Source organism: Tasmannia lanceolata, unplaced genomic scaffold, assembly GCF_043159265.1.
Source record: "Tasmannia lanceolata isolate RefF3 unplaced genomic scaffold, GAP_Taslan_0.1 ptg000006l, whole genome shotgun sequence".
NCBI lineage: Eukaryota > Viridiplantae > Streptophyta > Magnoliopsida > Canellales > Winteraceae > Tasmannia > Tasmannia lanceolata.
This window is the reverse complement of record NW_027518683.1, coordinates 37,969,280-37,984,886: the sequence shown is the minus strand read 5'-3', so window position 1 is coordinate 37,984,886 and position 15,607 is coordinate 37,969,280. Positions and strand designations below refer to the sequence as shown.

Genomic DNA, 15,607 nt, shown 5'->3' with positions numbered 1-15,607 from the left:
TTCAATAGGAACGGCTTGTCTGACATAAGTCCTTAGTGAAAGAACTAGGGGTTTAAGATATCCACTAGTATTCTGCTTCAACACCACTCCTGACCAAAAATATATTCCCGGTCTAAATGGAAATGGTCGAAGTGAACCGAGTTAGCCCGAGCTAAATGACTCTGGTTTTCATCGAGCGCCATATTGGTTTTAGGCTTCAACCAATCCCGACCAGAAATATACTTCCGGTCTTAATGGAGATGGTCGAGGCGAACCAAGTTAACATTAGTGCGAGGTGAACGAATTTGCAAAATGCCGTGATATTTTCATTAATTGCACAAATCTTACGGCGACTACATCTGTATAATTTTTATTTATTTATGAGGACGCTCCTTTGACGGGCTACTGGTAGTACTTCCTCAAGTTCTTGGAGTTCCAGGCATGGGGGAGCTGGTTCTCGTCGAGGGTCTTCAACTTGTAACTACCAGGCCGGATAACTACGACCACTTTGTATGGCCCTTCCCAAGTGGGGGAGAGTTTTCCGGCCTTTCTGGGCTGGGATACTGCAGCTCTCCTCAGGACTAGGTCACCTACACGGTATTCTCTAGGGCGGATTTTGGTGTCATGGTAGCGGGACACCCTCTGCTTGTACGCCGCTGATCGGATTTGAGATTCTTCACGTACTTCTTCAAGTAAGTCCAGATTGGCCCGGAGATCGCCTCCGTTCAATTGTTAGTTGAAGCACGTTACACGCCGTGAGGGAACGCCGAGGTCGATCGGGATTATGGCTTCGGTTCCAAAAGTTAGGTTGAAAGATGATTCTCCCGTGGCGGAACGCGAAGTGGTGAGTTTAAAATATCATATATATATAACTTATATCTCATATAAGATCATACTTATAATTTGTACAACATATAAGTAAAAGAATAAAATAAAACAATACATATTATCACATTTTATTTGCCGATTTTTAGAAAAATACATTCTTTGTGAATAGTAACATGTACAACATACGGAAAATATATAACGAATTAATTGAAAAAACACAAATTAATACATGCTGATTTTGTATGAAAACAGCCTCAAACTATATAAAAATCATACGCATAGCCCCAGTCTTTCAAAAGCAATGCCCTGGAAATTTTAGATTACAGTTAACAATATTTTTAATCAGGAAAATACGTTTTCTATATATTTGGGGGATAAAATCTTAAAATGTAAAATTCAAAACAAGGTTCTTGATTTAAAAGAAAACCACAAAATCAAGAAACCATAGCTAGAAACCCTACTTAGATCAAATCAAGAACAAATAAAAGAAAAAATTGAAAAACAGATTTTTCGGGCACTTACTTGGAGACGAAAACCCAAAACGATGAAAAACACCAATTCTTCTTCTGATTTTCTTCTCTTTTCCTTTCCTTTTCTTCCTTCTTTCTCTCTTCTTTCTCTCTCTCTTTCTTGATTTTTGGATGTGCACAAATAGGGTTGCAAAAGCCCATGTTTTCGGTTTTTAATAGCTTATGAGTTTTTTGCTTAAAGTGGGTTTCCCAATTAGATTTAATGTTAAAAGTTAGTTTCCTAATCTAAGTCTTCCACAATTAGCAAGAGTCCATCTTTATTAAAACTCCCTAAGGGTGTACTTATCAAATTTAACAACTAAACTAAAGTTTTTAAATGAAAATAAAAACCCAAAAGTTGCCTAATAAGACAAAGTTCGTAATAACACTTACCCCTAACAGAAAAATGGTCATAACTTCCTCAAATCGCTTCCGAATTGCTTGACTTGGGTCCGTTGGGTAAGTATTCGAAATACTCATCTACCGGGACCAAAATCAAGTCGAACGGACAAGATTTGATGCTCAAAAAATTGATTATACTAAAAAAAACGGAAATACACTGATTTTTGGTTTGGAGATCTATGGTCAAGATTTAATTAAGGTTATTAACTTTCTAGGCCCGTGTGGGGCCGGGTCTTTACAGGTCAACACACGTCAACACATGCATTTTAGTTGATAGTAATTTTGTATTTTGCTAAAAATTTCTGTTTTTTTTCTTATTTTTAAGTATTAAAAAAAATTTCCTTTTCATAGCGGAACTATAAGTTTCGACCAAAATTAGAACGAAATTACCAAAATGACCTAAACCTTCCATTATGGTCGCCAAAACGAAATGGCGACCGAAATGAAATTTACAACTGAGTGAGGGTGCGATCAAGCTAGCTTGTTTTGGCCTAATTGACACGAAAGACACCAATGAAGCCTAGGCTGGCCCGCTGGCCCTCTTGATGGGTATTAGGTTCTAGAACCCTAGCCTTGGGCTAATTTTACGTGGAAGTAGACTCGGGAAATGTGATCAAGTGCATCTAGGATAAGGATGGAAATTATCATCCCCTTGATTTGCACTGTTTGTTCTTTAGTTACAGCTTGGCACACTCGTTGGTCTATTAATCAGGAAGAAGATTCCCCAGCCTGAGATGGGATTGCCATATCTGCTATGGCCTCTTCCCTTGTTTTCCCACTGGAGTCAGTCTAGTGATGGGTGTGTGTTTTAATGTTTGTTTCCCTTGTGACCAGCTCGATCAATTTTCCGCATTTTATCCCTTTTGTTGCTCTCGTATCAGATACTGTTTACACCATTAACACCATGTTTTTTTTCTTTCTTTGAGGATTGAAAGGATTGTCGCTTATGTGATTATCCTTCACCAAAGTGGAAGGAGATTCAAGATCCGCGATCAAGTGGACCAGGATAAGGAAGGCTGTCCTTGGCACTTTGTGATCCGCTTCGAGGAGTTTATTGTCCACTTAGATGTGGGCATTCTGCTCTTTGATCACACCTGTTGATATGGTAATTAGTACGAAGATTCCTTAACCGGAGATCGGGTAGGTAGATGCACTATGGTCTCTTTCCCTATATCCCATTGAAGTCAACTATTGATGGGTATGTGTTGAAAAGTCTTTTCCTCCACTGAAAATCTTGGAGGGTGAGCAGTTTGCTGTGTCTTTTTGTTTCTTCTAATAAAGTTGCTACCAATGAAAAAAACTTGCCTCTAGGATTTTTGAAGTTGTTATATGAGGGCCTATGCTACTAATAATGGAATTCTCTTCAACAGATTGGTTGCTGACTTCAACTCCTTCAGTACTCTCATATCAGAAATCATAAATACAATTGCACTTTGAATGTTCATCATTAGACTTCTTGGAGATGAGAAAGGTTATCAGATGCATGATTATCTCTAACGAAATTGGACTCCAGTGATTTTGAAATGCAGATACTTTGTGAGGGATTTTAACTGCCCGTAACTTAGGTTTTCATGTTAAGGTGGCTAAAGTTGATTTGGAATGAGATTTTGATTCAGTAGACATGGTCCTTATAAGTTTTGGCATTAAACTCTGATACCTGGATACTTTGGAGCCCTAAACGTTTTTGTCCAACGTGATTAAATACCGATACTCGTACTAAATACTTCATATATGTTAAATTACTATATGGTTGAAGAAGAGAGAGAGAGAGAGAGTTGAACAGAGAAAGAGGGATTGAGAAGAGAAGGGATAGAGAATGGCGTAAGAGAGAGAGAGAGAGAGAGTCTTCTCTCCACCTGACACACACACACACACACACACACACACATATAGGGAAAAAGGTTTATGAGGTATCGCTCACCGTGAGCAGCCCTCTACGATTCTTTTGTCACTTTCTTTGTGACAATGATCCCATAATGAAAACGTGCTACCTCGATGCCCAAGGAAGTATCTGAGAAATCCCAAATCTTTGGTGGAAAACTTCCCCAAAGGAAGGTCTTTAATCTTCGTTTGCCAACTTGGTCATTTTCCGTAATCACAATATCATCCACATATACTATCAAGAAGATATACCCATTAGTGGAGTGATAGCTTAAAACAGATTGATTAATCGCACATTGGTTCATGCCAAATCGCAAAACAACATCACTGAACTTCCCGAACCATGCCCTTGGAGATTGTTTCAGCCCATAAATTGCTTTTCGAAGGCGACAAACAGAGGAACCCATCTCCCACTGAGCAACATACCCAGGAGGTTGCTCAATATAGACCTCCTCGGCGAGATTGCTATGAAAAAATGCGTTCTTAACATCTAACTGATATAATGGCCAACCACAGTTAACAACAATAGAGATTAGAACACGGACATGGGGTATCTTGGCCACAAGTGAGAATGTCTCCTGATAATCTGTCCCAAATGTTTGAGTATATCCTTGGACCACAAGACGTGCTTTGAGACCCTTAATTATCCCATCAGGGATGTATTTAATAGCAATGTATTTAATAGCAAAGGCCCATCAGCAGCCAACTAGCTTTGTCCCAGAGGGAATAGGAACAAGCTGCCATGTTTTATTAGACTTAAGCACTGCCATCTCGGCATCCATTGAAGCCCACCAACTAGGATGAGCCAGAGCATCTGAAACTATTTTAGGCAACGAAACAGAAGAAATACTAGAGACAAAGGAATGAAAAGTAGGTGAGAGATGCTCATATGAAACAAATTGTGATATAGAATTGGCAGTAGTGCGAGATTTAGTGCGAGAAGCATTAGGTGAGTCAGATACAGGGGAAGGAATACATGATTGAGATTGATTTAACTGAGGACGAGGATCAACGGTCTGAGATGGTGGCTTGGTAGTAAGAAGAACAACCTGTCGTGATCCTCGATTGTGTACTTTAGGCACAAGTGGAGAGTGGTCCCCAGTAGTCTCTGTATCAATCGTCACTGGAGATTGCACTAATGTAGGTGACTGCAACGGAAAGAGCAGGCTGGGTACCTCAACCGTAGTTGGAGACAGATAAGAAAAATAAGAGGTTTCCTCAAAGAAAGCGACATCTGCAGAAACAAAAGGTTTTCCGCAGCTGAGGATTTAACATTAGTATCTCTTTTTAGTACGAGAGTAACCCAAAAAGATACATTTTTCTGCTCGTGGATCTAGTTTGTCACGACCGGAGCTAAATTATGGACAAAACAGGTACACGCAAATACACGAGGGATCAATGTAAAAGGATCATCTAATGGATATAAGAAAGAAAATGGTGTATGATTAGACAAGATAGACGAGGGGGACGATTTACTAAAAAACAAGCGGTAAGAGCCGCATCTCCCTAATAAATTTTGGGAACACGCATCTAGAACATGGTGGTATGAGTCATATCTAATAAGTAACGTATCTTTCTCGCAGTGCCACCATTTTGCTGTGAAGTGTATGCACACGAAGATTGATGAATGATACCCCGTGAATCTAGAAATTGATTTTAAGCCATGACAATTAGCAAAATATTCTTTTGCATTATCAGTACACAAATAAGAAATGGAGCATTTAAATTGATTCGCAATTTCAAAGTAAAAAGATTTAAATGCATTTAACACTTCAGATCTATCTTTTAACATGAATAACCATGTAGCACGATAATAGTCATTAACAAAGATGACAAAATAATGAAAACCATATAATGAAATAGTGCGAGATGGACCCCAAATATCTGAATGAACAAGCTCAAATGGACGTGGCGACCTACGACTTCCATGTGATGGGAAGGACACCCGATGGTACCCAACTCACAGGACTCACAAGACAACGACTCAACATAAGTAGTCAGAAATGGTCATTTGTGAAACTTTTCTGCAGGAGGCTGACCCAAGTGACAGTGCTACTGATAGGCATCAACAGATGTTCGAAGAGCAACACCAGCATGGGTCGAACCAAGATAGCATAAATAACAAACCTCACGGTCCAAACCAATCATCGTCCCAGTCTTCAGATCCTGAAAATATAAGAAGATGGAAAGAAAAAAATTGAGCAGTTTAGTGATTTCATCAATTGACGCATAAATAACAGATTTACAGGAAATGAAGGAACACACAAAACCTAAGATAAATGAATGTCATTAGATATGGACACCATTCCAACCCCAGAGACAGGGGTTTTAGTTCCATCTGCTAAGGTGAAAGTAGGAGGAATCCTAGAGAGATCTGACTGGAAGAATGTTAGAAGATGAAAATTACTGGTCATGTGATGAGAAGCCCTCGAATCAATGAGCTATGACTCAGAGGTAGAACTAGAGAGGAAACATGACGAGCTACCTGGTTGGGTGAATGTGGCAGTAGACTACTTTCCCTTATCACGGATGTGCATAAGTTCCCCATAGTTAGCACGACTAAAAAACATGGAGTCAATGGAAGCCATTGTAGTTCGAGCAGGGTGGGGAGGGTGGGTATCATCAGAAGCAGATACTGAAGCAGTAGTAGGACGACAGGGGCGAAGCTCCAGATGTAGGTAGATGGCAACATAAGAACTGTAATTATCTTCCACAGATCATTAAGCATTCTCAAGTTTAAACCAGTCAGAAAAGAGGTCACATACTTGAGTAACATTATCAGCTCCAGAGTATATGGTAGCAGCATAATCCCAGACGGCTTTAGAGGTATCAAGATACATCATGGTAGTAGCCACGAGTGGTTCCATATAGCTCCCTAGAAAAGACATGATCACAGCATCTTCCTGACACCATCTCTCATAGGAGGTGTCTGTGGTGGCAGGCGGATCACTTGTAAGGAATCTAACTTTCCTATGGCCTACAGGATATGTCTAAACGACCCTTCGCCAAGGAGCACAAGTCTTCCCATCAAGCCTAATGGAGGTCATCTAAAGAGGAGCCTCCGTAGCAGAATAAGAAGCACTAGATGAATGTGTTGAAGAGGGAGGATTGGCCCCATCAACCGTCGGCTGTGATGAGGAATCTACTGAATCCATAACAACAACCAATTATAACAATCTACAATCACAATGATAATGTCGAGAACAACCACCAACAATCCAACACACTCAAAAGTAACAATATTAACACAAAAGCACTCTACCTACAATCGGAATGCTATAAACCATCTGACCACAATCAACAACAACCAGTGCCCATATTAAACCAAGAGGACCAGCATCCCGACCAACAAAGCAACAAGTACACTTATAGCAGCACCAAGTCACAATAGACATCACCAAGTTTCAACACTCACAGAACAAATGGCCACCAACAATCTGTCACAGGTAGAAACAACTCCACTACCAAGAATAACCAATAATAATCAACACCAACAAACAACCAATAAACACCAATAAATCCACCACTGATAATCACCAACAACTCCACCAACAATAATCATCAACAACCAACAACACAATCACCACCACCGACAAATCTCCCAACAAGCACATACGATCACCACTGCTAACGACAGTCCACCAACACCAACATACAACCAAACCAACCAACAAATCACTGCCGAAGACAGCAAGATGTGGCTCCGGGACAAACAAGGGGGCAAAGATACCCAAAAAACATAAAAGAAAGGAAGTAGGATCACCTACCAACGTCCCGGAACCTATGATGAAAGAAAAATGGGAAAGAAACAAGTTTAGGACCTGTAGAAAAGATGGTTTAAGGACTGATTTGAGAAGAACGCGAGAGTAAGAGGATTATTGTAACACAAGAATGGAAAGGAATCATGTTGGAAGAATCGTCTAGGGTGAAGGTTTAGAGGAAAATCAAATATGAGCCTATTAGGGTTAGAGTTGGAGGTAAAATCAAACAAGGGTTTGTCGTTGGGGGTGAGATTAGTGGAAAGGGAGGGGGCGGTTTTGAAAAGAAGGGGGAATAGGGTGGGGTGGCAAGGCTAGAGTGGAATAGGGAGAAGGTAGGGAGCCTAGATGAGAAAACTCGAAGTGAGAGTGGCTAGAGTTAGGTTAAAGAAAAAGGAAAAAAAAAAGAATGACGAAGATGAAAACAAGATTTGTGGTACCTTTTAATGGGGAATGATTCCTTCCATCTTTAGCTGTGATACCCTGTTAGATTACTACATGGCTGAAGAACAGACAGAGTTGAAGAGAGATAGAGAAGAGAAGAGAGAGAGAATGGCGTGACAGAGAGTCTTCTCTTCACATGAAATATATATATATATATATATATATATATATATATATATATATATATATATATATTATATATATATAGTAGAAGAGAAAATAAGAGAATTTTTTGTAGAATTACACATCACTCTTTTTGACTTTTTTTAACAAAGGCACCCATTCAACACACATATTTTCAATCCTACCCCCTCCTTTATGCTTTTTAACAAAGGCACCCATTAAAGCCAAATAATTTCAATCTTGCCCCCCTCCTTTATGCTTTTTTAATAAAAAACTATAGGGTGATCTTAACCATCCGATTTAAGAGGAACAACATATTATGGAAACCTCTATAGATTGGAGGGCTAGGATCAGCCTATGGAAATGATTTTTGGGGCACAACCTATTTATGTTGTGTTCCATCACATGGACGGTTTGGATCAACCCGTGATGTGGTCCGTACAGTTCTTTGTCGGCCCTTGCATCGCATGGGGTTTTTTACTAGTATATATATATATATATATATATATATATATATATATATATATATGTGTGTGTGTGTGTGTGTGTGTGTGTGTGTATGTGTGTGTGTGTGTGTGCGCGCGCGCTCGTGTCTGTGTGTGTCACAAAGACCAAAATACCCTTAAGGTGTAATATGTCCAACAATATATACTTATATTCTTGAAAATAACTAAATTGTATCCAAGATTTTAAATTTCGACCCAAATCCGAAATTTCAGATTTCTGTCAAGACCGAAGCCAAAATGGCCAAAATTTACCAAATTTCAGCTGCAATTTCAGAAATTTTGAGGAATTTCGGCGAAATTTTAGATGAAATATTATTATTTTATTTTTTTACAGAATTTCCGCCGAAATTTCGGCCAAAAAACCGGCATTTCACATCTTTCTACCCAATTTCGGTCAAATTTCGGGATTTCGGCAGAAATTTCGGTTTTGGTTATGTCCGAAATTAATGCCAAAACCGAAATTTAAAACTTTGATTGTATCCATGGTTTTAAATTTCATCCAAAATCTGAAATTTCTGTGAGTCAGAAACCGAAATTCGGGTGAAATCCGAAATTTCGCGAAATTCCAAATTTGAGCAATTTCAGAAATTTCTAAAAATTGATTATTTTAAAAAATATTATTATTCCACAATTTTGGCTGAAATTTTGAAATTTAGTAAAATAATGTTTTTTTATTACTGGATTTCGGCTATGGGCGTAGCCGAAACCGAATTTCAAATCCATGATAGTATCTGAAATAAGTTAGTCTCTTTGTATTAGATATCATGGTTTTTGCTTGTTAGTGTCACATTGTTGCAACCATGGTTTTAAATTTCAATTTCGAGGTTAATTTCGGACCTAACCGAAACCGAAATTTCAGCCGAAATTCGGTAAAGACACGAAATTTCAAAATTTTGGGCTGAATTTTCAACCTAAATTACCGAAATTTCAGTAATTTTGGCTGAAATTTTGGAAAGGAATAAAAAAAATAATATTTTTTTTCAAATTTTACCGAGATTGATGAAATTTCCGAAATTTCGACCTAGATTTGGTACGTTTCTCCAATTTCGGTTTCGGAACATTTCAGTTTTGGTCTTGACCGAAATTTCGGATTTCAGACGAAATTTAAAACCTTGGTCGCAACTATAATTTTGAGCATGAAGTATTTTATCTCATCGTATGAGATCCCTGTGTCCATAACTTTTTTATTTTTGAAAATTGACAATTTCATTGATACTATGAAAAATACAGTGGGGACCTGGGGTCCTTACTTGCATTACATAGAATCAAATAAGGGAGGGTAGGAGCATGCTCCTAAGTCCGTAACAAGCCAAAAATCTTCAAGGTCAACTATTACAGTGAGGTCTACACTACCATACACTTCCTTCATGTCGAGTAACTATTTCACTTTCCTTTCGAATCCTTCCTCCGCTACTCTTTATTTCTTGAGGTCCCGTACACATCTTTTCAAAAACAGGGAAGAGCCATGGCATTCATCAAAACAGACTTGTCGTCACCAACTAAATAGTCGTTCAGTTAGAACTTCTAGGCAAGTCATCAAAACCGAAGGAAACTCCTCCATGCTATGCTGTATCTAGGACAGTGGCAAGAAAAGGAGAAAAACCTCGGAATCATGTTCAGGACTTCCGGAGGTTTGCTGGTCGTAGGCTTTTCTTCCACCCACCGGATACCCACCACCGCCTTAGTCTTATCTCGTTTGTGCCACCACCCAACCCTTTCTCCGAACCCAAGTATTTAAAGAGAGAGTGCCTGAATAATGGTAAATAGTTGTCCTTGAACAGAATAATCCCACAGAGACTGTACCCAGTGAACGACCCGGCTTGAGACTCTAGCCTGAGAAGCCCGCTTCCAGGGCAAGGTGAGGATTCTCTTGAATCATCAGGAGATGCCATTCCTCCTTTGCTAATAAGAGATCCTTGAGTCTCTTCAAAAAATGAGGTTGGGGGTACCTTTTAATACCAAACCCAAGACCTTGAATCCTCCGCCCCTAGAAGAAAGCGCTAGGAGACTGAAAAGACAACTTCTCAACTACCGAGGAAGGCAGGTTAATCAATGCATCCATTAACGCTTTAATCTCCTGCAACCCCACAGTCCACGACTACTGAGTTGGCTATAGATGGGACATTTCCTACCAGACTTGGAGTAAAATTTTAGGATCTTCAACAATCTGCCGTTTAGCTTCCTTGATCCTGGTTTTAAAACCAAGATAGTCCTTAATATATTCGTAAGGAAATTTTCTTGTGATCTTGACCCCCTGGCTAAAGGATTTAAGCCATCGTGAGAACTGCCAGGGGCACGATAGTCAAAGCTCTTCGTGGCTCTAGGGTGAAGACAAAGCGTATAGAAATTAGTGAGAGGTGCAACCAACGAAGCAATTTTCCGCTTAAGGGCAGGGTATTTAGGCTTATATTTCTCGGGACTCACCAACAGTCAAGAATGGTCTGAATTCCTCTCCTCAGGTCCTATCACACCTTTTTCAAAGCAGACCAACGGCACATTCTTAGGCATCCCGACAAGAGGATTTGATTTGTTAGATTTAAAATTTGAATCCTATATAGGGCCCAACAGCTCAAAAGGCCTTTTACTCGCCGGAGGTCGATCCGCCGGCGAAGAAGGATTTTCCTTCAAAAGTTCAACCCCAATGGTATAGATCTGGTCAAAAATTCTGAGCTTAACCCCCGAATTAGGGAAAAGCCAGCGGGGGGCTAGAATCTTGGCTTTGACGTACCTCATACAATTCTGGTAGTTGCTTTCCATCTTAGTTTCTACAACCTTACCAAAAAGACCCCCTAACACCTCCACCGTTGAAACAGCCCAGGCGTGCAATGGGATGCCGTAAAAATGAACCCAAAGAGCTTCCTCTCCTTGAATTAATTCATTTTTCCAAGGTGAGAGGGAGAGCAAATGGTTATCCAAGGCCGCAGATCCCTTATTGAGGATCTGCAAGGCTTGTGATTCTGATTCAAGCATAAAAAGAATTTCATTCTTCGTCAACATAGAAGGACAATGTAAAAAAGGGATTTCCCAGGACTCCTGTGCCCATTTCTAGAGGTCCTGCAGGGTCTCATCATGGTTTTTCTTTTACCCTATCAGGCAAGCTCTTAGGGAACCCATTCGCACATCCACTTCCCTGCCCGAGATAGATAAAAGTGGAATCCCTGAACTTCTGTGGTGATATGTTTTACCCGAATTAGGCCAACGATCATCTTCACCACCATTGGATTCTGCTCTAGGTGATGAGCTAGCACGAGGAACCCATTTTGAGGGGATTCTGGTCGTATGACGCCAGCGACAATCATCCCGCCATCTAAAGTTAAGATATTGACAGGGAGAGCAAAACCATGCTCCTGATTTGTTAACTCGATCATGCTTAGTTCTCCCTAAGGGTCTCCCCTTCCCTCCCCAAGATGTGCGGGATGAGGGATGGAGATTCAATCTAACTTGCAGGCACCTTCTACATCGAATCCACCATCCAAAATTATGGTAGCGATAAAGTAGGCACTGCCAATCCTCCTGCCTTCCCCGCCAATCATCCGCCTTTGCCTTAAACATCTCTGAAGACTATGAATATATCCCTGTGTCCATATCTGTTTCCTACATCTTGGAAAATGTTGAGATATATCTACCTTTATGTGTTTGTGACTGTATCCATATCTGGGTATCATAGGTCTTATATGGGGTGAATTGTTTTGATTGTACATTTCAAAATTACATTTTTTGATCATGATAATTGGGAGGATAAATGATGTTATTTGAACATTTTCCGGGTTTGTGTCATTGCCATTTTATGTTCGCTAAAAATACTCTTGATCAGGCTGTTCACTTCCGTCTGCCTCATTGAGGTCCCATTTCACATAAATACATTTCAGAAATCTTATATCTCAACTGACTGCTTGGCAACCATGTGCAAATTCATAGGGCAACTTGAATGCAGAATATAGTTTTAGCGGTCATCTCATGTCTGTTCCTTTCAAAACCAGCGACATTGAAATTTTGAGGTCTTTTACATCATAAATGAATCTCAAAGGCATGAATGCTGTATCCCAAACCATTTAAAATTTCTGAGGCCTATGGTTTTTCCATATTTTTTTGTAATTTCTTAGAAATTTTAATCACATATTCAAAGATCATTTTAATGGCATGTTCTGCCAGTTTGCATGAATTGGTACTGTTAACAAATCAGATATGATCTCTTTGTACAGCATTAGTAAATGCGTTGGCTACCTCAGTTGTAGATTTTAGACTTACCTTTCAGATAATGGGGAAACTATATGGTGTCTGGGCGTACATGCCAGTATAAGGGGCAGCCACCCTTGATATTTGATCCAAGGATCAATAGGATAAAAGTAAAGGATCCTTTTAATCCTTGGATCAAATATCAAGGGTTGCTGCCCTTATACTGGCATGTACGGGCGGACCCCATATAAAAACTCCATGTAATTTGATGATGGTTTCTGGTTGTATTAGCCCTGAAAAACTTTTCAGAGCATAAACTGTTACCTGAATTTTGCAGTAGATAAGGAGTTGAGCCTCATTATAGAGCATGCTCAATTGAAATGACACATCCATTATAATGCCTCAGGTCAACTCAACTCAACTAAGCCTTTGTCCCAAACTAGTTGGGGTCGGCTAATGAATCCTATAGAAAATTTTCATGAAGAATGTGAAAGGATCTACCCTGCTCAAATTGACTAAGTCTAATCCTGATACTAGTTGGGTTCGTCTACATGGATCGTTTTCTTCCATTCTCTCCTATCCAAGGTCATGTTCTTTGTTCTGTTCCTAGCCCTCAAGTCTTTCCATCAATTACATTGCCTACTTCCTTTTTATAGTGGTCCTCACCTGTGTCATGGTTTTGTTTGGAGGTGATACTTTAGTGAGCACTTGAACTGCTTAATTCTGTAAAGAGCATGCATTCTATTTGTATATTGTTTGATTGTATTCATTTTTTTTTTGTCTCACATTAATACATAGAAAATCTAAAGGGGTATTGTGTTATTTTGAAATGCTCACAATGTGGCATTTTTTATGGATATCTATTTGAGCCATGTTTCAATATATATATATATATATTTGAAATGGTAAATGTTTCAATATTTTTTATCCTGCTACTTCTAATTCTTGTCTATTATTAGCTCATTCTCTCAGTCTTTAGTGAAACCTATCAAAGTTTTAGTACGTGTTTTCTTTGTATCTTGGTTGACACATTATGGGCCATGCTATTTGTCAGAGTATGAAGATGCCGCTTTGAAAACACAATCTAGTCTTGCTTTTTTGAACTTTGGACAGAATGTGATATTTAGCATGGCTCTATCATCCGCAATGGTGTTATGTTCACATGGCATCATGAATGGAACAATGACAGTTGGAGATTTGGTAATGCTCTAGGCACCTCAATTAGATCTCATTTTCAAAGATTATATTTTCTTATCAACTCTCTAGAATCAATAATAAGTGGAAAAAATTCGGTGTTATAAGTTTGCTGTTTAATCCATGCCAATTCGATATTAACGCATTTATCTATATGCATCTCTGAAATATATTTATCCGTATTTGTATCATGTTCTTGTTACGTTCCACTGTCTTTTAGCCTAGTGAAACTTCTTGTTGTGCACATTGGAATGGCAAGGTTTTATTTTGTATTACATGATCCAAGTCTTATTGAGCCTTCTTTTGATAAATAATAAATAAATCAAATAAATTGCATTTTTTTAGATAACTGGTTTGTTATTAATGATCCATTTCATAAAAACAAAACTGACTTGTTGATGGTTACTGATAAATTTTTGCCATATTTGATTCAATAACATGCTTGGTCTAAAGGAAGGGAAACATATAGTGTAACATCAGGGACTGATTTTTAAACTTGGGAACTTTAAAGGGTGGATTCATGGGAATTCTCCGTAAGGCTGATTCTAACATCTATTGGGCCTTGTCTGGTCTGATTGGTATGACATGTTCTAATTATATTCTTGCTCTCTTGCATGGCATGTGGCTCGTTGATCAAACTCAGCTTGATCACTTGATCATGGAAGGAAACTCCCTATACGTAACCAGATGGATTAAGGATTAGGAAGAGATTCAGTGGCTCTTCACAGACGAATTTGAAGAGATTATGCCTTTAATTAACAATGAGGCTGGTGCATATTGTTCTTCCAACAATGAGACGAATTTGAAGTCTCTTGAGTCTTGACCAATTATAAGCCTTCCCTTCCTTTTAAATTTAACCCATTCCACCAATCTACTTCCATCTTCTTGAAGCATGGCACCGTTGGCCACAAGTTTTCACATATGAAATGTGGATTGGAAGCCTTAACTGAGAATTTTTCAAGAAAGATAGGCGAATTAAGTGGAACTATTTTGGAAAAGTTTTATAAAAGTCCATGGCGACGATGGGAATTTAAGATGAAACTTCTGGGAAAGTTAGAATAAATGCTACACATAGAAACAATCACAAAAGCAATACAACCATCCAAAAGTTTTATGGCAGTACATGGTGATGATGGGAATTTAAGATGAAACTTCAGGAGAAGTTAGAATAAACCGAACTACACATAGAAACTATCACATAAGCAATACAACGATCCAAAACGGTTTAACAAGATCAAACACCCGGTGACATGCGTTGTCGCACATGTCTGGAATAGTAATGTTAATTTTGAACGCAAAATGTTATAAAACCACATAAATATATGCATCAAATAAACACAAACTGTACGGAAAATCCACTATTCATTAATTCCATAAAATTTAGGTCTCATGCCCATACATTCAATACAAAATATGTAACTCAAGGCAATGTTACTCAAGACAGTTGATGTGGTGCCCCATATGTTAGAAGGGTTTTCACCTCAAGCGAAATCGCTACGCGCAGCGGAACTAAAAATCGCGAATAACAAAAATTTTCAAGCTGATTTCGCCCATTAACCCAGGAACCTAGGGTCTAGATGATTTGATGGTGATTCAAATAAAAATATAAGACATAAAATTACCCATGTGACTGACCGTAATATCAGCTTCTGCTTGATCTACTCTTCGAACGATCCGATCGCCGCGGACCCGCAAGTTGAACAAATGGATTCCTTCAAATTGCCCGAAGGGATGTTGAAGAACTTTTCTTCAAACATATGTACTGAGTTATATCAGTACCTTTGGATGAGAATTTGAATTTTCTTGA

The 15,607-nt window shown here is 38.9% G+C and overlaps 1 protein-coding gene across 1 annotated transcript in view; it reads left to right on the top strand.

Moving 5' to 3' along the window:
• Nucleotides 1–15,607, top strand: part of ABCB25 (ABC transporter of the mitochondrion 3) — a 102,321-nt gene that overhangs the window by 28,795 nt on the left and 57,919 nt on the right. Inside the window, exon 10 of the mRNA XM_077383118.1 lies at nucleotides 13,661–13,806. Coding sequence (XP_077239233.1) covers nucleotides 13,661–13,806 — 146 coding nt within the window. The remainder of the gene's footprint in view (nucleotides 1–13,660; nucleotides 13,807–15,607) is intronic.